Source organism: Carcharhinus amblyrhynchos, chromosome 25 (genome assembly GCF_965287045.1).
Source record: "Carcharhinus amblyrhynchos chromosome 25, sCarAmb.v2.hapA, whole genome shotgun sequence".
Lineage (NCBI taxonomy): Eukaryota > Metazoa > Chordata > Chondrichthyes > Carcharhiniformes > Carcharhinidae > Carcharhinus > Carcharhinus amblyrhynchos.
In genome coordinates, this window is record NC_137348.1 from 13,224,368 (window position 1) to 13,246,667 (window position 22,300).

Sequence of the window (22,300 nt, forward strand, 5' to 3'; positions counted from 1 at the left end):
ACCTGCCCTTCATGAACTCATGCTGCATATTACCAATGGGACAATTTATATCCGGATGTCTCGCTATTTCTTCCTTGATGATAGATTCAAGCATCTTCCTTACTACAGAAGTGAAGCTAACCAGCCTACAGTCACCTGCCTTTTGTCTACCTCCTTTTTTAAACAGTGACGTCACATTTGCTGTTTCCAATCTGCTGGAACCACCCCAGAGTCCAGCGAATTTTGGTAAATTACCGCTAATGCATTTGTTATTTCCCCTACCATCTCTTTTAGTACCCTGGGATGCATTCCAACAGGGCCAGGAGACTTGTCTAACTTTAGCCCTATTAGCTTGCCCAACTTGGATCCCTGGCGCTGTGAGGCAGCAGTGCTAACCACTGTGCCACCATGCCGCAGAAGTTGGTAACCTAAAAATATCAAAATGTGTTCAAATCTACAGCCTACACAAGAGGTTTGGTCATCTGCACAAACTGCTCGAGCTGCACTTGTATGGTTTATGAAATCATAACCCTCAAGACACTCCTATTTATCAGTTTCTCTTGCAACTGGTCGAATTAGAATTCAGAGCTAGTAGGAAAACTCCCAATCCTATACAGTGCTCACATTGTTCAATTCTTAACTACACAAATTCAGCTCTCAGTAAGTTTCACAGACATAAATATATACATATACATCAGTCTTTCCTGTGTCCTCATGCACAGAAATTGTGTTACAAACAACACATTTCTTTGAGGCTTCCCCACACGCACACATTTGTTCAGTTTGCACTTGCAGCATTTACAGGTCCGCTTACCACATCTGGAAACAGCTAAAGATCTGCAATTTAAAGTGATTGTAAATGAACTACCCATTATAATCCATCTCTGTAATCCCACAAATCATTTCATATAAAACATGAGGTCATGATGGCTTCAAAAATACTTTTAAACATTTGGTGGCATATCATTGTATGTTAGGCTTATTTTTGATTGAATCTGAAACTAAAAAAAATCTTAGGGAAACAAATTCAACATGCTAAAATTAACTTATACAAGCCTGTGTTACATTTTATTTTTCTTTATTCATTCAAGGAATGTGGGTTCTGTTGGCTAGGACAGCATCTATGAAAGACTGTGGATGAGACATTAATTAAACGGGCTGCTTTGTCCTGAATGGTGTCAAGTTTATGCATTAATTTCACAAGTAGGCTTACATTAACACTACAACGGAGTTCTTGTGAAAATTCCACAGTCACCACACTCTGGCGCCTGTTTGGGTACACTGAGGGAGAATTTAGCATGGCCAATGCACCTAACTAGCATACCTTTCGGACTGTGGGAGGAAACTGGAGCGCCCTGCCCTGCTTTTGGAAATACAAAACATTATACTGCTTTGAAATGTATTAAAAATATTTTTGCACGTATTTCAGTTTTATTCAATATCATTACCTGGATAACTGCTGAGAAAACCTACGAAGGTACAGAGAACGTACAAACTCCTCACAGACAGTGATCCCATCCAGGAATCGAACCTGGGTCCCTCAAGTCTCGTTGGAGCTGCATTCATCCAGGCACTTACCAACTTACATATTTTTAATGCATCTTGTCACGAGCAATGAGCAATAAATGCTGGTCTAGCCAGCAATGCCCATAGCCTATGAATAAACCAGAAAAAAATTCAAAAATGAAACAACACTCTGGAAAATGTTTCTTTTAGTTCTGACAAGAATTTTAATATTATAATAAACTTGCTAAACGCTTACACAGGTATAACATAGCATAATTTTACACAGGGGTTTAGAACAGTAAACTTTACAACTGGATTTTTCTGTGTTATACATTTCATATGTATGCCAGTGGTAAACATGTGGATGTTGGTTGTGGGGGAGGGCGTGGCAAAATGGGGAGGGGAAAATTTCTCAGCAGTTATCTAGGTAAGGATATTGAACAAAACTGAATTACGTGCAAAAATATTTTTACTACATATTCAAAAGCAGTAGTGTTTTGTAGCTCCAGAAGCAGGGCAGATACCGATACCTATAGAGACCAAGTAGGCAAAGCAATAGAAGTAGTCGTGGGGTAAACTGTGGATTCCAACATGAATTAGGATTATCTAGTTCTGTTTAGCTGCACAAAAAAAAAGACGTGAAGGTTAATAAACTATGGAGAACATTGCACTTGTGGTTTACCAGGAGGTCTAAACCAGATATACGGTGGAAGGAAAGAAAATAGGTACAAAACATTTACCTAATTAATTTTGGCTGGTTACAATGCTGACATTTTAACCGCTGACATTGTTTTTCATACCAGTCTCAGAAAAATATTAATAACTCATTTGTAATTTGGTGCCAGAGCCTTAAGGGCAGCAAGACAAAAATTTTCTCCAGCCCTAACCTCCCGCACACGTTCATTTAGAGCTGTATGCTAAACAAACAGAGCCAAATGTGTTTTTTGACAAATTTATAAGCTTATTTTTCAGATTTTGAGTGCTTAAAAAGAGAAAACTAGGTAAGAATCATTGAAAAATCATGTTTTTAAAACAAAATTGTTTGCATTTCACCAAAATCTAGGAAAGCAAACAAGGGACTTAAAGTAATCGTACGCTAAATGACAATCCACAATTATTTATGTAATTCATAGGAATCACTGCTATGGGTCAACCCAAGAATAGCTTACACCTTTAATGTTTTGAAAATAATTAAAAGTGAAATTGAAGAACTGATATGAAAATCTTTTGTTGCTAGCCACTGCAACCAGGGTAGTGAAATATTCAAGATCATTGGAAATTATGCAAAAGGTACAGTTGCAATCATGCTTTAAATGAACACTTGCTGCGATCTGAGCAAGCCTTTGACCAATGACCCAAGTCATCTTTAATGGTCAGTGCATTGCTGCCCATGTTCCATAACTGACTAAGAATGAAAAACTGAAAATTGCGATTGCGTAAATTTGATCCTCAGAAACTGAAGATACAATGTGTAGGCAGCAAAAAGGAAAAGTCAAGTTTGACCAACCTTACCAAAGAAGCAGAAAGGGTAGATGAGAATAATGCAGTATGGAAAAAAGTTGGCCAAGTGACAAGAAGCAGAGAATGGGGGCGAATACTTGCTCTGCAGACTGGAGGAAGGTATGCAATGGAGTTCCACAAGATTTGGTACAATAACTTCTGCTCTTCTTGATCTATTTTAAATGATCTAGATTTGAGTTTGTACGGCCAAATTTCAACAATGTCAGATGATACATGGGAGTATTGTAAAGAGATGGGTGGTGACAGATGTCAAAGGGCACAAACTCAAGGCAGATAAAATTTAGTGCAACGAAGCATAAAGTGATAAATTTGGTGTGAAGAACAAGGTCAGGCAATATAAAATATAGAATTTTAAACATGATTCAGGAACAGAAGGACCTGGAGAGTTACATGCACAAGTGCTGAGGGTGTCAGGGCAGATTGGGAAAGTGGTGAAAAGGCACACAGGATCCTGAACATTATAAACGGAGGCACAGAGTACAAAGGCAAGGAATTTATGGTGAACCCTTATAAAACATTTGTTCGGCCTCAAATGGAGTATTATGCACAATCTGTGACATTTTAGGAAGGATATGAAAATATCATTGGCTACAGAAAATAACAAGAATGGTCCCAGGGATGAAAGACTTCAGTTACATGGACAGAGTGGAGAAGTAGAGGCTGTTCCCTTTAGACAGAGAATTGTATAGGTATTCAAAGGTATCGAGGCAGAGTAAATAGGAAGATACCATTCCGATTAGCTGGCATGGCCAGCATGTGCTGCAGGTACATCCAATAGCAATATAGTCCCAATCACCTTTTTAAATTGAAATGTAAATTGAATGGCAAAAGAATTGAAGGCAATATGAGGAAAAACCTTTTTCACACTGTGATTGATCAGGATCAGGAATGCACTGCAGTATGGTGCCCTATCCGTGGGTAGAGGCAAATCATGGTTTTCAAAAGGAAACTGGATAATTATCTGAAGAGAAAATGTCAGTGGTTATGGGTAAAGAGCAGGGAGTGAGACCAGTGGAGTTGTTCTTGCAGAGAGCACAAAGGGCTCAATCGCCTCTTTCTGTGCAGTAATCATTCCATGATTTCCAAAAAGCCTTGGATAAGGTACTGCATATTGGACTCTTGAGCAAGGTCAAAACATGTGGAATCATAGGATCCCTACAGTGCAGAAGGAGGCTGTTCGGCCCCATCAAGTTTGCACTGACTCTCCAACAGAGCATCTTACCCACACCCGCAATGCCTGCTCTATGGTAAATGTGTTACCCGACACATTTACCATGGCTAATCTCCCTAACCTGCACATCGTTGGATACTAAGGGCAATTTAGCATGGCAAATCCAACTAACCCATGCATTTTTGGAGTCAGAGGAATGGATAGCAAACTGGCTACAAAACCAAAAAGAGAATAACGGTTAAAGGTTACTCAAATTGCTAAATATTGGTTCAGAAGATGACAGCTTCAGCAACACTTGAGAAGCTCAAAACAATCCGAAAAAAAAGCAGCGTGATTGATTGGCACCCCATTTGTCAACTCAAACTTTCCCTCCCTCCACCACAGGCTCACTGCGGCTGCCATGTACAAGATGCACTATAAAAACTCACTGTTCCTTTGACAGAATCTTCCAACCTGTGACTTCCACCACCTAGGACAAGAACAGAATGTGCACAGGGACACCATCACCTCCAAGTCATGCACCATCACTACTGGGTGTAGCTATAACACAGATTGTCATGGTTCAACAGGCACGTCACCACCATCCACAAAGACAATTAGGCAATAAATGCTGGCCTTGCCAGCAATGTCACCTTCCATGAATGAGTAAAAATAAGTAACTTTACAGTATGTAGTTTTATATTTGGTTTTGAAATGACTGTAAATTTCATGTTTCAAGAACCCAGCAAAACACTAGAGCAATTTAAAAGCACTGGATATTTAGGTATATCTGTCTTTTGAAAAAACTATGCATCATTGGTTATTTTGCTTGCCTGGTGCCATTTTTGACATCATAACTGGTGCAATATGTGAAATATTTTGCTAAGTTTCTATATGACCAAACACTAAATACAAGTGCACTCTGGTTTCTCTTGATCCTATAAATAAACACAAGAACACAGCATAGAAACTAGAAGCAGAAGTAGGCCATTCAATCCTTCATACCAGCTCCGCCATTCATTTTGATCATGACTGATCGTCAAATTCAATATCCTGGTCCCCCTTCCTCTCCACATCCCTTGATACCTTTAGCTCCAAAAACTGTATCTAATATCTTCTTGAAATCAGACAACATTTTGGCCTCACCTACATTCTGTAGTAGTGAACTTCATACATTCACCGCTCTCTGGATGAAGAAATTTCTCCTCACCTCAGCTCTAAGAAGTTTACCTCACAAACTATAATCCCTAGTTCTGGATTCCCCCATCACGGGAGCATTCTTTCTGAATCTACTCTATCTAACCCTGTTAGAAATTTTATAAGTTTCTATACAATCCCCTCACTCTTCTAAACTCCAGTGAATGCAATCGTAACCAATTTGGTCTCTCCTCATATGACATTCCTACCATCTCAAGAATCAGCCTGGTAAACCTTCGCTGTACTAAGAACATAAGAAATAGGAGCAGGAGTAGGCCATCTAGCCCTTCGAACCTGCCCCGCCATTCAATAAGATCATGGCTGATCTGAAGTGGATCAGTTCCACTTTCTCCTCATAACCCTTAATTCCCCTGTCTATCAAAAACCTATCTACCCGTGACTTAAATATATTTAGCGAGGTAGCCTCCACCACTTCAACAGGTAGAGAATTCCAGAGATTCACCACCCTTTGAGTGAAGAAGTTCCTCCTCAACTCTGATCTAAACTGCACCCCCCCCCCCTTATCTTGAGGCTGTGTCCTCTAGTCCTGCTATCCTTTCTAAGCAAGAAGAATCTCTCTACCTCTACCCTATCCATCCTCTTCATTATCTTATATGTCTCTATAAAGATCCCCCCTCATCCTTCTAAACTCCAACGAGTACAGACCCAGTCTATTTAGTCTCTCTTCAACTCCATCTGTAGCAAGGGCATCCTTCCTTAGATAAGGACACCACAATATTCCAGGTGTGGTCTCAACAGCACCCTATACAATTGCAGCAAAATATCCCTTTCCCTATACACAAATCAGTTGGCTATTTGGCCCTTCAAGGTTTCTCCACTATTTGTTTAAGATCATGGCTGATCTGGTTGTGGTCTTAACTCCACTTTCCTGCCCCCATATTCCCTGACTCCCTTGTCAATCAAAAATCTATCCAACTCAACCTTAAATATACTAAATGAATCAGCCTCCACTGCTCTCCAGCAGAGAGAATTCCACAGAATAACAGAAACAAAATTCTTCATATCTCAATCTTAAATGGAAGAGCCCTAATTTTTAAACAACGCCCCCAAGTTCTTGAATCCCCCATAAGAGGAAATGCTGCTCTGCACAGACAGTATTGAGACTCTTCTGGATCTTTACATTTCAATACATTCATCACTCATTCTTCTAAACTCTTATGGGTATAGATTGGCCCAGCCTCTCTACAGAAACTAACCCCTGCATTGCAAGCATCAGTTGAGTGAACCTTTTTTAAATTGTTTTCAATACAATATTATCCTTAACTAAGGGTGGGCAATAAATTTACCATTTATATAGATGATCTGGAGGAGGGGGCTGAATGAAGGGTGACGAAATTTGACACAAAGATGAGTGGAAAAGCAAATTGCGTGGCAGGTGTGGAAAGTCTGCAGAGGGATCTGGATAGACTAAGTGAGTGGGCGAGGACCTGGCAGATGGAGTATAATGTCAGTAAGCGTGAGGTTATCCACTTTGGCAGAAATAATAGTAGGAGGGATTATTATTTAAAAGGCGAAAAGCTGCAACATGCTACAGTGCAGAGGGACCTGGGGGTCCTTGTGCATGAGTCGCAAAAATCCAGTCTGCAGGTGTAGCGGGTGATCAAGAAGGCGAATGGAATGTTGGCCTTTATAGCGAGGGGGATAGAATATAAAAGCAGGGAGGTCTTGCTGCAACTGTACAGGGTACTGGTGAGGCTGCAGCTGGAGTACTGTGTGCAGTTTTGGTTACCGCACTTGTGGAAAGATATATTGGCCTTGGAGGGAATGCAGAGGAGGTTCACTAGGCTGATACCGGAGATGAGGGGGTTGGACTACGAAGAGAGACTAAATAAACTGGATCTGTACTCGTTGGAGTTTAGAAGGATGAGGGGGGATCTTATAGAGACGTATAAGATAATGAAGGGGATGGATAGGGTAGAGGTAGAGAGATTCTTTCCACTTAAAAAGGTTAGCAGGACTAGAGGGCACAGCCTCAAGATAAGGCGGGGGGGGGGACAGTTTAGATCAGAGTTGAGGAGGAACTTCTTCAGTCAAAGGGTGGTGAATCTCTGGAATTCTCCGCCCGTTGAAGTGGAGGAGGCTACCTCGCTAAATATATTTAAGTCACAGGTAGATAGGTTTTCGATGGACGAGAATTAAGGGTTATGGGGAGAAAGTGGGAAAGTGGAACTGATCCACTTCAGATCAGCCATGATCTTACTGAATGGCGGGGCAGGCTCGAAGGGCTAGATGGCCTACTCCTGCTCCTATTTCTTATGTTCTTATAAATACTGGTCAGCCAGCGGCGCCCATTTCACACAAATGAATAAAAAACCCTGAAGTAGGAGACTAAACCTGTGCACAGTATTACAGATGTGGTCTCACTAAAGCATTGTTACCTCTCTACTTTCTTACTAAATTCCCCTTGCAATAAATGCCATCATTTCATTTGTCCTCCTAATCACTTGCTGTACTTGCATACTACCTTTTTGAGATGCACCAGGGCACCCAGATCCCTCTGCAGAGTTCTGCAGTCTCTTTCAATTTTGATATGTTTTTCTATTCTTCCTGTATGGTGGACAAGTTTGCATTTTCAAACATAATATTCCATCTGCCAATGTTTTGCCTGCTCAAATTAGTCGATCTAAATCTCTTTGTAGACTCATGTTTCTTGAAAACTTACTTTCCTAACCTATCTTTGTGTCAACAGCAAATTTAGCAACCATATATTCAGTCCTTTTATTCAAGTCATACATGAGGCACGAGCACAGATACCTATGTACTGCAGAAGGAACAGTGTGCCAACTCAAAAACAACCAATTTGTCCCTACTTTCTGCATCCTGTTAGCTAACCAATTCTTCATCCTTGCTAATATGTCATCCCTGTACCTTGAGCTCTTATTTTGTGAAATAACCTTTGATGTGATACCTTACTAAATGTTTTTTGGAAATCCAAGAACACTACATCATCCTCTTTATTCAACTTGCTTGTTACTTGTTAACTAAAACACAACTTTGCTTTCACAGATTCATAGATTGTGCTTAACTATTATGACTCTCTAAATGTCCTGCCATTATCTTCTTAATAATGGATTCTAGTATTTATCCTATAAAAGGCACAGCTGCCTCAGCGCCAGGGACCCGGGTTCAATTCTGGCGTTGGATCACTGTCTGTGTGGAGTTTGCACATTCTCCCTGTGTCTGCATGGGTTTCCTCCCACACTATAAAGATGCACAGGTTAGGTGGATTGGCTATGCTAAATTGCTCCTAGTCTCAGGGGGATTAGCAGGGTGAACATGTGGGGTTACGGGAATAGAGCCTGGGTGGGATTGTGGTTGGTGCAGACTCGATGGACTGAATGGCCTCCTTCTGCACTGTAGGGATTCTATAATTCTAAAAGGTGGGACTTGCATCGATATGGCAGGAATTAGGCTACGTGATTTATAGAATCAGAGTTATAGAGGTTTACAGCATGGAAACAAGCCCTTTGGCCCAACTTGTCCATGACGCCCTTTTCTTTCAAAAACCCTAAGCTAGTCCCAATTGCCTGCATTTGGCCCATATCCCTCTATACTCATCTTACCCATGTAATTATCTAAATGCTTTTTAAAAGATAAAATTGTACCTACTTCTACTACTACCACCTCGGGCAGCTTGTTCCAGATACTCACCACCCTCTGTGTGAAAAAATTGCCCCACTAGATACTTTTATATCTCTCCCCTCTCACCTTAAACATATGCCCTCTAGTTTTAGACTCCCCTACCTTTGGGAAAAGATATTGACTATCTAGCTGATCTGTGCACCCCCCCCCCCCCCCTTATTTCATAGGCCTCTATAAGATCACGCCTGAGCCTCCTACGCTCCAAAGAGAAAAGTCCCAGTCTATCGAGCGTCTCCTTATAACTCAAACCATCAAGTCCCGGTAGCATCCTAGCAAATCTTTTCTGCACTCTTTCTAGTTTAATAATATCCTTTCTATAATAGGATTACCAGAACTGCACACAGTATTCCAAATGTGGCCTTACCAATGTCTTGTACAATTTCAACAAGACATCCCAACTCCTTAATCATTTCTAGATTACCATCTCCCTCCTTTTTTGAAAGGGGGTATTATAAATTTTCCAATCCACCAGGGCGTTTCCAAAATGCAAAGAATTTTGCAAAATTCCAACCAATGCATCGACTATCTGTGCAGCCACTTCAACTAAGGCTTGAGGACGTAGGTCATCAAGTCCAGGGAATTTGTCAGCCTTTAGTTCTAGTAGCTTCCCAGTGCTTTTGCCTCGTGGTTATGATCACTTTAAGTTTCTCCCTCCCTTTTACCTCTTTACTTTCAAGTATTCTTGGGATTTTTGTCTTCAACATCTTGTTTCCCGTTGTTAATTCCCCAGCTTTACCCAGTAAGACCCACTCTCATTTACTCTTTTCCTTTTTAAATACCTGTAGAATTTTTATGATCTAGCTAACTTTTTCTTATATTCTTACTCAGCCCTCATTACTTTTAAGTAATTTGTTGCCTGTTTTGAAAATACTACCCAATGTTCTAACCTATAAATAATCAGGCTCACAACACCAGGTTATAGTCCAACAAGTTTATTTGGAATAATGAGCTTTCAGAGCACTGTTCCTTCATCACGTGTCTGCTTTCTTGTATCTTTGTAGAAACTTGATGTCTGTGTCGATGTTCTTGGAGATCCTCTCCACTTTAAGGCGGTGGTTTGCGGTGTCAATGGTAACCATGATGCGGAAACGCTGGCGTTGGACAGGGGTGGGCAAAATAAGTCCAACAGGTTCATACGGAATCACAAGCTTTCGGAGCATTCTCCTTCATCTTACTATGCTCACCCAATGCTGGCATCTCCACAATATAAGTAATCCTCACAGCATTGTACACTTTCAGTCTAATATCCTTAACTTCCTTAGGTAACTCAGGTTCCTTCTCAAAGTTTATTTCTTAACGGGTATACCTTTGAGTTATGAAATATCTCCTTAAATGCTTGCCATTGTTCCGGTTCTATTCAAATTTTAACTTTAGCCAACTCCATCTGCATAAACTTAATCTAATAAAGGCATATACACTAGAAAGACTGCACTTCACACCTCAAACCTAATGTGAAATTCTACCATGATGACTGTTGCCTGGAAGCTCCTTTACCATAAGGTCACTAATTAATCGTGCTTCATTGCACATTACCAGATCGAAAATAGCCTGCATCGTGGTTGGCAAGAGAACATTCTCCTGAGAAACTTTCCTGAATATGATGTGGCAACTCAATTTCTAGGCTGCCTTTGTTAATCTCATTTGTCCAATCTGTATGAAAATTAAAATCACCCATTGTTATTGCAGTGTCTCACACACAAATTCCCAATACTTTTTCCTGCATGTTTTGTCCTAGTATAGATTGTCAGGGGGTCTACAAACTATTCTCAAGTGTTGCCTTACAATTCCTATTTCTCATCTCAACCCAAACTAATTTTACATCGTGATCTTCTGAACTAAATTCATCTCTCACTATTGAGCTAACGATATATTTAATTAACAAAACTATCCCACCATCTTTTCTGAGCTTCCCATCCTTCAGCTACGTCAGATTCAAAAGAACATTGGATCAAGACAGCCCAGCAAGCTAAGTAACAGGACATCTCATTTAGTAGCCAAACAAGTCTAATTTATTTTCATACCTCTCAAGTTTGCATTTTAAGTGGATTAGAATGTCTTGAAGAAAATTTATCTGGACAGCTGCTTAAATTTAAAATGAAAACCTAATTTTAATCTGAGTCCAAGAAGTTCCAATTAAGTAATTTCAGGTTCAAGTAAATCAGATTCTGTTTAGGCTGCTTTGTCCCCTTAAAAATAACACCGCAAAGGAAATGGTTACGTTTCTACTCATGCATGACACCACTTCCCCTGGGTTTGCACAAACTTTTATACCAGTGCAGGTGTGGTAAGTGAAGAGGGAATTATCTGGACATTCAGATATTACTGCTTGATGGATTTCATTTTGTGCAAATGGGCAGCTGTGTCTCCAACATCACAACAGTGGCTACACGCCAAAGTATTTGATTGGCTGTAAAGTGCTTTGGGACAGCCTATGGCTGTGCAAGGAGCTATATAAATGAAAAGTTTGTCTTTTATTCTAAATGGATTCATTTTAAAAAGCATACATGACGCCAGACAAATTAATATGCAATCACTTTATCTGATCATTCACTGAATGCTGGTGACAGGCAGATGAACTCATCTGCTCCCTGGTCATTTCCCTGGTTGTATATTTAAGCTCTGTCAAACAAGATGTTTTTGCTTATGAGGCCTGAACAAAATATTTGGAAATCAGAAGAACAATAATCACATCATGACATTAGTTGATTGATTTGGTATGCCATCGTCAATAGCATGGAGAGGGTTAAATGCAGGGAGAAGCAGAAATTACAATTAAGACAATATCCTGTAACATTATGTCGTATCTCAAAATAACCCTACCACTAGTGACAAACTGATAAACACAAGTATTTTGTCCCAATTTTCCTTTCTTAAAATCAAACTCCAGTAACCACAGAGCAAAACAAACACAAGAGGTTCTGCATTACAGCCTGAAATTGGCCAGTACATTCCAATTAATAAAGTTCTACAGCCAGTTAAAGGGCATGCTGATTTACTTAACCTTTGTTAGACTTTGTAGTCTTAAAAGAATTGAACTGCACGGTTGTAATTTTACAATTTTGTACAACACATCAGAAAGGTCGAAGCAAACTGACCAACAGAAGCCATCCACAGCAATCATCTGTCTTTTCCCTATCCTTTCACAGTCTCATTTTCAAATGTAGTATGATGCTTTGAGATGTCCTGAGGTTGTGAAAAGCACCATATAAACACAAGTCTTCTTTCATTCCAAAAATAAAACAGAATCTGGTCTGTTACCTCCCAGATGTCTGTGTTCTCTTTAACTCTCTCCTCTTCAACATTTCTCTGCTGTTATCTGCCTACTTATTTCCTTCCTTTCAATGAATAAGTGGCAGATGACATAGAAAAGAAATACCGAAAGCTGCAGGCAATGGGACCCTGTGTGAGAACCTCTCTGGCTACGTCGAGGGCATCCTGAAACCTGTTGTACAAAGAACCCCAAGCTTCTGTCGCAAGACTACAGATTTCCTACAGAAACTCAGTACACATGGAGTAGTTGAACCATGAGCATTTTTCTTCACAATGGATATCTCGGCAGTTCACACTCTACACCAGCATCCCCCACGACGACAGTATTGCTGCAACTGCATCAGTACTCATCCACTTCATCCTGGACCACAACGTCTTCACCTTCAACAACCAGTTCTTCATTCAGACACACAGAACAGCCATGGGGACCAAATTTGCACCTCGATGTGCCAACATCTTCATGCACAGGTTCAAACAAGACCTCTTCACCACACAGGACCGTCAATCAACGCTTTTACATTAGATACAGCGATGAAATTTTCTTCCTTTGAACTCATGACAAACAATCACTGCAACCACTATATGACGACGTCAACAAGGTCCATCCCACCATCAGACTCATCATGAACTACTCTCCAGAATTGGTTGCATTCTTGGATATGCATCTCCATCAAGGTCGGTCACCTCAGCACTTCACTGTACTGCAAGCCCACGGATAACCTCACGATGCTCCACTTCTCCAGCTTCCACCCTAAACACGTTAAAGAAGACATCCCCTATGGACAAGCCCTCTGTATACACAGGACCTGCTTAAATGAGGAGGATCGCAACAGACACCTACAGATGCGAAAAGATATCCTCATAAAAACAGCATATGGTGCTCGACTCATTGATCGACAGTTCCAACGCACCACAGCGAAAAATCGCACTGACCTCGTCAGAAGACAAACACGGGACACAGCGGACAGAGTACTTCATCATCGTCCAATATTTCCCCGGAGTGCAGAAGCAAAGACATCTTCTCTGGAGCCTTCAACAAGTCAACCATGAAGATGAACATCTTGCTAAGGCCATCCCCACACCCCCACTTCTTGCTTTCAAATAACTGCACAACCTCAAAACAGACCACTGTCTGCAGCAAACTACCCAGCCTTCAGGAGAAGGTGGTGGAGGCTACCTCGCTAAATATATTTAAGTCACGGGTAGATAGGTTTTTGACAGACAAGGGAATTAAGGGCTATGGGGAGAAAGCGGGAAAGTGGAACTGATCCATTTTAGATCAGCCATGATCTTATTGAATGGCAGGGCAGGCTCGAAGGCCTACTCCTGCTCCTATTTCTTATGTTCTTATGAGAACAGTGACCGTGACATCACACAACCCTGCCACAGCAGCCACTGCAAAACACGCCAGATCATCAACACGGATGCCATCATCTCACATGAGAATACCATCCACCAAGAACACAGTACATACTCTTGCGACTCGGCCAACGTTGTCTACCTAATACGCTGCAAGAAAGGATGTCCCAAGGCACGGTACATTGGCGAGACCATGCAGATGCTATGACAACGGATGAATGAACACTGCTTGACAATCACTAGGCAGGAGCATTCTCTTCCTGTTAGGGAACAATTCAGCAGTCACAGGCATTCAGCCTCTGATCTTCGGGTAACTTTTGTCATGCTGTCCTCTCATCTATTAACAGAAGTTCAAATTTCTTCCTCCAAAGTTATCAGTCTACGGAGGTCCTAACAATGATCTTTGAAATTCTGAATGTTTCTGTTCAAAGCAGCCTTCGTGACACATGACAACACAGAAGCGCTGAGCAGAAACTGATAGCCAAGTTCTGCACACATGAGGATGGCCTAAATCGGAATCTTGGGCTCATGTCATACTATCTGTAACCCCCACAACTTGCCTGGGCTTGCAGAATCTCACTAACTGTTCCTGGCCGAAGACAATACACACCTCTTTAACCGGTGCTTAACCCTCTCTCCATTCACATTGGCTGTACCTTTAAGACTCAATTACTTGTAAAGACTCACATTCCAACCATTACCTTGTAAATTGAGTTTGTCTCTATACAGGCCATATAGATGTTGTGAGACTTCTTACTGTGTCCTAATATACCAGTTGTGCATGAGTCGCAAAAACCCAGCTTGCAAGTGCAGCAGGTGGTCAGGAAGGCGAATGGGATGCTGGCCTTCATAGCGAGGGGGATTGAATATAAAAGTAGGGAGGTCTTGCTGCGGCTATATAGGGCATTGGTGAGGCCGCAGCTGGAGTACTGTGTGTGGTTTTGGGCGCCGCACTTACGCAAGGATATTTTGGCCTTGGAGGGAGTGCAGAGGAGGTTTACTAGGCTGATGCCAGAGTTGAGGGGGTTGAGCTATGAGGAGAGGCTGAATAAACTAGGCTTGTACTCGTTAGAGTTTAGAAGAATGAGGGGAGATCTCATTGAGACATATAAGATGATGAATGGGATGGATAGGATAGAGGTGGAGAGACTCTTCCCACTCAGGAAGGACAGTAGGACTAGGGGGCACAGCCTCAAGATAAAGGAGGGGGGGGGGGGGCGGTTTTTAGAACAGAGTTGAGGAAGAATTTCTTCACTCAAAGGGTGGTGAATCTCTGGAATTCTCTGCCCGTTGGAGTGGTGGAGGCTGCCTCGCTAAATATTTTTAAGATGCGGGTTGATGGGTTTTTGATAAGCAAGGGGATTAAGGGTTATGGGGAGAGGGCAGGAATGTGGAACTGAGCCACGACAGATCAGCCATGATCTTATTGAATGGCGGGGCAGGCTCGAAGGGCCAGATGGCCTACTCCTGCTCCTATTTCTTATGTTCTTATGTTATGTTCAAACGTGCAGATACAGCTAGTAGTTAGGAAACTCACAAGGAGTTGAAGCGAAAGGCTTGAAAATCCACGTGGCAGTAAAAGAAACCCACTGGGAAAGTGAGATTTAAGATTCCCAGACTGAGAAAAAGAACAGTTCAGAAGTAAACTCTCAGGAGACAAGAATCATCTTGGACAGGTTCCAGGATAATTGAATATCAACATAAAAGAATTTTTAAAACTTTTGCATGGATGTAGATATTGCTGTCAAGGCCAGCTTATATTGCCCATCTCTAATTGCCCTAGAACTGACTTCCCAGACCACTTACAGGGCAGTTAAGAGCCAACCACATTGCTGTCAGTCTGGAGTCACTTTAGGCCAGAATAGGCAAGACAGTGGATTTTCTTCCCCAAAGGGCATTCATGAACCACATAGTTTTTTACAACAATCAATGGTCACTAATATGGAGACTAGCTTTCAATTCCAAATTTAAGAATTTAGTTTAAATTATTCCAGCTGCCGTAGTGTGATTTGAACCCTTATCCCTAGAGCATTAGCCTAGGTCTCTGGATTACTAGTCCAGTGACATTACCACAACAGCACCATCTCTCCTTAAATATATGTGAAGTGTTTTTCACGTGAAAAACAAGGGGAATATCCTATTTTGTGATTTAGAGGAAAATATGCTACAAAGCTTGCATTTACTGACCAGTGTTTTTCTTCTTTTGTTACAGTAAAAAAGTCATAAAATGTGAAGTTTTGTCATGCTGTCCTTTCATCTATTAACAGAAGTTGAAATTTCTTACTCTAGAGTTATCAGTCTATGGCGGTCCTAACAATGATCTCTGAAATTCTGAATGTTTTTGTTCAGTTATAAATTACAGATGCTTTTTAAGTAAAGACTCAAACAATATAAAATAATACCTTTTTCCCACCCATTGTAGTTAGAGGCACCTCAAGTGAGTATTTGAATGCTATTCTTTAATGTTGGTAAACAGGATTTGTGCAAATGCAGTCTGGGTGTTGTGCCTGTTAATTTTTACTCTCCCTTGTCACTTTGTTTGATTTGATTTATTATTGTCATATGTATTAACGTAGTGAAAAGTATTGTTTCTTGAGCCCTATACAGGCAAAACAAAACGTTCATAGAGAAGGAAATGAGAGAGTGCAGAATGTACTATTATAGTCATTGCTCAGGCGTTGAGAAAGACCAACCCTCAGCCATTCACCCCAACAAATGCTCATGCAGTCAAAGCAGGGACATCTTATGCAGGAAATCATTGAGCACAAACACGTAAAGCAATGCACTGAGGGATAATTCTAGCTCACTCCATCACACCTAACATATATAATTTCAAAGCTTTTCTAAGAAGATTTTATTTCCTGTAAGCAAAATCTAAGTAGCTGAAATTGGGAGAAACTAAGCAGATTATTCAAACAGAATTTTTTTTCCTACGTTCAATGTATGTTTCCCATCCCTCACCAAAAAAAAGTCTGATTTTTTTTGCTCATATTATTGCATTTGTTGCTAACCCTCCACCCCACTTCATCTTTTGAAGGTGTAGATTCTTGACAGTACCAAGAGGTCCTGTGGTATTTACCCTACATTGATACATGAGGCCTCGACCGTTAGTGTAAAAGATGCTATTCAGTCCTGAGAAACAGTTGCCTATCTACAAACATTTTTTTCAGCAGCAATCACTGGACAACAAAATAAAAGTTTGCCACACCAAGTTTAGCATTCCAGAGTTGCTGCTTTTTATAGCAACCCATAATAATGTAAAGTGAAAAGACAGTTCCTTTTGCACACTTTATTCCATCTTTGATACTGGGCTTGAGAATTTAACACCGTAATTATAATTTCTTTGTTATATGCTTTAAATTTAGTCTGTTCAACGCAGGAAAACATATAACAGGAGAACATAATTGAGAAATAGGAAATATGAAGTATAACCTGATGAATCTGGTAGCTTAAATTAGATAACCCTACAATGGTTTTCAAGACATCTGTTGTAAAGCTGAAGTGAAATGCCAAAGACAATAGATAATCTAAGACGATGTGGTGCAGCAGCTTTTCTGGAACGCTCTATTAGGGCAGTCTCACCTTAGGGCATTGGTTTGCAGCGAGTTTGATACCTGCACCTGCTAAATGTGCCAAACAGCTGGTTGTGTATTGCTGTCTAACCAACAGAGCAAAAAAATCTGTGCACCAGTATCTGACAGTACCATTGACAAACATTAAAAAGATTAAAAACAAAGTTTAAAAGTTCCTATGAGGAGAGACTCAGGATAATTTTCCAAGACTGAATGACCTTTTATATCAAATGCTTTGGAACTGAACATGGTAAATGGCATGATGGAAAGACCAGTCTATTCACAGAAGTACAGTGGGTAGCACTGCTGTCTCAGTGCTAGGGACGCAGGTTCAACTCCCGGCTTGGGGCACTGTCTGTGTGGAGTCTGCATGTTCTCCTTGTGCCTGCATGGGTTTCCTCCGGGTGTTCCAGTTTCCTCCCATAGTCCAAAAGATGGGTTGGTTGGCCATGATAAATTTTTCCTCAGTGTACCCGAACAGGCACCAGAGTGTGGCATCTAGGGGATTTTCACAATAACTTCATTGCAGTGTTAATGTAAACCTACTTCAAACTACGTCTTTCATCCAGCACCATCGTTTTCCTATTGAGCACAAGTCCCTTCATCCTGTCATTCTCCTACTGTCTGCCAGTCATATTAGCCCATCTCAGCTCCTCCATCCTCTGCATCATTCCCACTTCTGTAGAACTGTTTCTATCCCAATCTAGCCATGTCTGCTCCCGTGTTTCCCATCCATGTTCATTCTTTCCAATCTCCCTGCTCGTCGTTCCATCCCTTCTTTCTGCACACTTCATACTCCTACTCTCCGCACATTCCCTCTCTCTTCTCCCACTCCTTTCCAAATCCACTTCCTATTTCTCCCCTCTTCACAGGCCTTTTTCCCATGGACCTTCCTCTTTCATAGAACCCTACAGTGCAGAAAGAGGCCCTTCAGCCCATTGAGTCTGCACCAAACACAATCCCACCCAGGCCCTAAACCCACATTCCTACATATTATACCCACTAATCCTTCTTACCCACGCATCCCTGGATACTAAGGGGCAATTTCTTAGCATGGCCGATCAACCTAACACGCACATCTTTGGACTGTGGGAGGAAACCGGAGTACCTGGAGGAAACCCACACAGACATGAGGAGAATGCGCAAACCCCAAACAGATAGTGACCCGAGCCAGGAATCGAACTCAGGACCCTGGAGCTGTGAAGCAGCAGTGCTAACCACTGTGCTACCATGCCGCCCACAGTTTCACCTCTCTCCTCATCTTCCCCAGCTTTTCCACACCCCCTCCATCTTCCAGACCCTACTCCTCACCTTTCCCTTCTTTTTCCTCTCCACCCCTCCCCACAAGGCGTGCACCACAACCGACGCACTGGGGCAGCCACGTGTGCCATCTACATGATGTACTGCGAGAACTCAAAGTTTTTTTGGGGCAACACCGCCCAAAGGCCACAACCAGTACCATGTGGAAGGACAAGGCCAGCTGATACTTGGTCATGCCTCTACATGGAGGTTCCCCTCCAAGAGATGCACCATCATGACTTAGAAATATATCATTGTTGCTGTGCCATAATCAAACTCCTTCCCTAGCTGCACATGGACTGCAGCGGTTCAAGGCAGCTCAGCACCACGCTCAAGGGCAATTAGGCTTGGGCTCTAGTCAGCGATGTACACATTCTATGTATGAATAAAAACAACAATCACATTGTGGTGGGATTATATAATCTTGACCACATGTCATGGACATCTGCAAACACAACGTGGCCATGGATCAAATGAGGGGAACCAAATGCGACTCAGGAGAATTTTAACGGTTGTTAGGGATTTACTATGTAGAGTGACCCTTGACCCACTTCATCTGACAAAGGGGATGGAGTCTGCCTCTAAACCAAACGCTGCTGAATGTTAGCATCACTGGCAGTGAGATACCAGCCACTGCATGTTCTGGGTTTGGGCCCTAATTATCCTTTTTTCCTAATAGTTCAGTTTGCATGCGTTTCGAAGGAGAGGATGGAGGGTAATATTAATGGGCCTGGGATCTCATTCCATTGAAGAATGAAAATTGCCACAATGACTGGGTCAGAATACTCAATGGAACGGCTGACTTTTCAATGGCATTGTGAGTAGTGACAAATATACAAAGAAAAACTTCCTGCTTCCACATTGCATGCCCAACCAGCTGTTTAACAACATAGGAATAGAAGCAAGTCCACAAATTCCCTATCTGCACCAAATCTGATGTTTGCTTCTGTGGGCATTGCAGGCAGGACCAGTATTTGTTACCCATCCCTAATTGCCCCTCTGAGCACAGTTAAGAGTCAACCACATTGCTGCAGGCCAGACAGGGTCTGGAAAGCAGATTTCCTTCCAGAAAGGACATTAGTGAAACAGGTGGATTTTTATGACAATTACAGGCATTTATGTGGTCATGATTAGTCACGGCAGGTTTTGATTAATTAAATGAATTTAAACTCAACCAACTGCTCTGGTGGGATTTGAACTCATTTCCCAGAGCATTATCATGGGCCTCAGGATTACTAGTTTCATGACATTATCACCAGCCAACCTTCTCTATCTATTGAGTACAACTTCAGCCCTCAAAACCATTATTCCTACAAAACTCATATCTCCAAACTCTGTGGCCTAGGGCTCAGTTCCTACTGGATCCTGGCCTTCCTAAACCACAGACTGCAATCAATGACAGGTAACAATACCTCCTCCACAATTATCCTCAACACTGGTGTCCCACAAGGTTGTGTCCTCAGTCCTAGCTTCCTCCTTATACACCCATGGCTGTGTGTCCAAATTCCCCTCCAACTTGATTTTCAAGTTTGCTGATGACACAAACATACTGGGTTGGATCTCAAACTATGATGAGCAGCAGCACAGGAAAAAAAATAGAAAACCTGGTGATTTGGTGTGATGACAATATTCTCTCCCTCGTGGCAATAAAACAAAGGAGATAATTGACTTCAGGAAGCGTAATGGAGGACATGCCCCTGTCTACATTAAGGGGGGTGAAGTGGAAATGGTGGAGAGCTTCAAGTTTCTAGGTGTCCAGATCACCAACAGCCTGTCCTGATCCCTCCATGCTGATGTTATAGTTAAGAAAGCCCACCAACGCCTCTACTTTCTCAGGAACTAAGGAAATTCGGCATGTCCACCATGACTCTCAACAACTTTTACAGATGCACCACAGAAAGCATCATTTCTGGTTGCATCACTGCTTTGTATGGCTCCTGCTCTGACTGAGACCACAAGAAAGTACAAACGGTCATGAAGTCCAGTCCATTATGCAAATCAGCCTACCATCCATTGACTCTGTCTACATTTCCCACTGTCTCAGGAAAGCAGCCAACATAATCAAGGACTCCAAGCACCCCATTCTCCCGTCCACCTTCTTCCATCGGGAAAAAGATACAAAAATCCAAAAACACGTGCCAGCCAACTCAAGAACAGGTTCTTCCCTGCCGCTTCAGACCTTTCTCATTAAGTTGATCTTTCTCCTCACCCTATTGGTGACTGTAACACCATATTCTGCACCCGCTCCTTTCCTTCTTTATGAACAGTATGCTTTGTCTGTATAACGCACAAGAAACAATACTTTTCACTGTGTCCCAATACATGTGACAATAATGAATCAAATCAAAATCAAATCCTAGTTATGACAGTAACAATTTGCACCCTCCCCTTCTCCCTATATACTCTATGAACGGTGTGTTCTATCTGTAAAGCGCACGAGGTACAATACTTTTCAGTGCATACTAATACATGTGGCCATAACAAATCAATTCAAGGGGAGTGGTATTAAGTTTAAGTGTTAACTCATTTGAGGCGGCGGCGCGGCCAGGACGGCCCGAATGGCGGCCTGCTGCCCCACAACCAGTCTGCAGCTGCTTTCGCTCCGTGGCCCATTCGTGTACACGTCCACCAGCAGCACCCAGACAAGGTGGCCCAAGAGAGCCCGCGCACCTTCCCCCCCCCCCGGGGCCGAACTCCCTCTCCACGCCACCCCCCCACCGGGTTCCCTCTCCACGCCACCCCCCCACCGGGTTCCCTCTCCACGCCACCCCCCCACCGGGTTCCCTCTCCACGCCACCCCCCCACCGGGTTCCCTCTCCACGCCACCCCCCCACCGGGTTCCCTCTCCACGCCACCCCCCCACCGGGTTCCCTCTCCACGCCACTCCCCCACCGGGTTCCCTCTCCACGCCACCCCCCACACCGGGTTCCCTCTCCACGCCACCCCCCCACCGGGTTCCCTCTCCACACCCCCCCACCCCGTAGCCGAGTTCCCTCTCCACCCTCCGCCCCACCCCGTGGCCGAGTCTCCTCTCTTCCCCCCAGGCCCGGGCCCTGGGCCGAGTCCCGGCCACTTACCATGTTGAGCTGCGGCCTCTGCCGCCACCCGGTTGGATTCCCGTTGAACTTCCAGCCAAAACTTCCGATTCTCACGCAGGCCCTACCACCGGAACTGACGCATGCGACCCAACCGTTGGGCGGGTTTTTTGAAATCAGACGGCGGCCGCGGAAGGACCGAACGTACCGGATCGCCAGAGAGGCTGGGCCGTCTTCAACACACACACACACCTGAGGGAAACACTTCAAACGGGCAGCAAAAAATCTTATGGTAGGACAATTGAAGGATACTGGAGGATTTCACAGTGTGTGATGTAGAGATGCTGGTGTTGGACTGGGATAAACACAGTAAGAAGTCTCACAACACCAGGTTAACGTCCAACAGGTTTATTTGGTAGCAAACGCCACTAGCTTTTGGAGCTCTGCCCCTTCGTCAGAGGAGTGGGGAGTTCTGATCACAGACAGGGCATAGAAAGGCACATAGACAGTTTACAGATTAGAATTATTGAATAGACTGGGTCTGTACTTGTAGTTTAAAAGGGATCTTATAGAGACATATAAGATAGTGAAGGGGATAGATAGGGTAGAGGTAGAGAGATTCTTCCTGCTTAGAAATGATAGCAGAGCTAGAGGGCATAGCCTCAAAATAAGGTGGGGGGGGGTGCAGTTTAGAACGGAGCTGAGGAGGAACTTCTTCACTCAAAGGGTGGTGAGTCTCTGGAATTCTC

At 42.7% G+C, this 22,300-nt stretch overlaps 1 protein-coding gene across 2 annotated transcripts in view; it reads right to left on the reverse strand.

Annotated features, from left to right (window-relative positions):
* Window positions 1–21,671, reverse strand: part of setx (senataxin) — an 85,105-nt gene extending 63,434 nt beyond the window's left edge. Inside the window, exons 1-2 of one of the 2 annotated variants that reach the window (XM_080212469.1) lie at window positions 21,594–21,667; window positions 1,428–1,633 (exon numbers count right to left, since the gene is read on the reverse strand). In XM_080212469.1, coding sequence (XP_080068595.1) covers window positions 1,428–1,545 — 118 coding nt within the window. In that variant the 5' untranslated portion in view covers window positions 1,546–1,633; window positions 21,594–21,667. Of the gene's footprint in view, window positions 1–1,427; window positions 1,634–21,593 lie in introns of both variants that reach the window. The other variant, XM_080212470.1, reaches the window with a different exon arrangement.
* Between the last annotated feature and the right edge of the window lie 629 nt (window positions 21,672–22,300).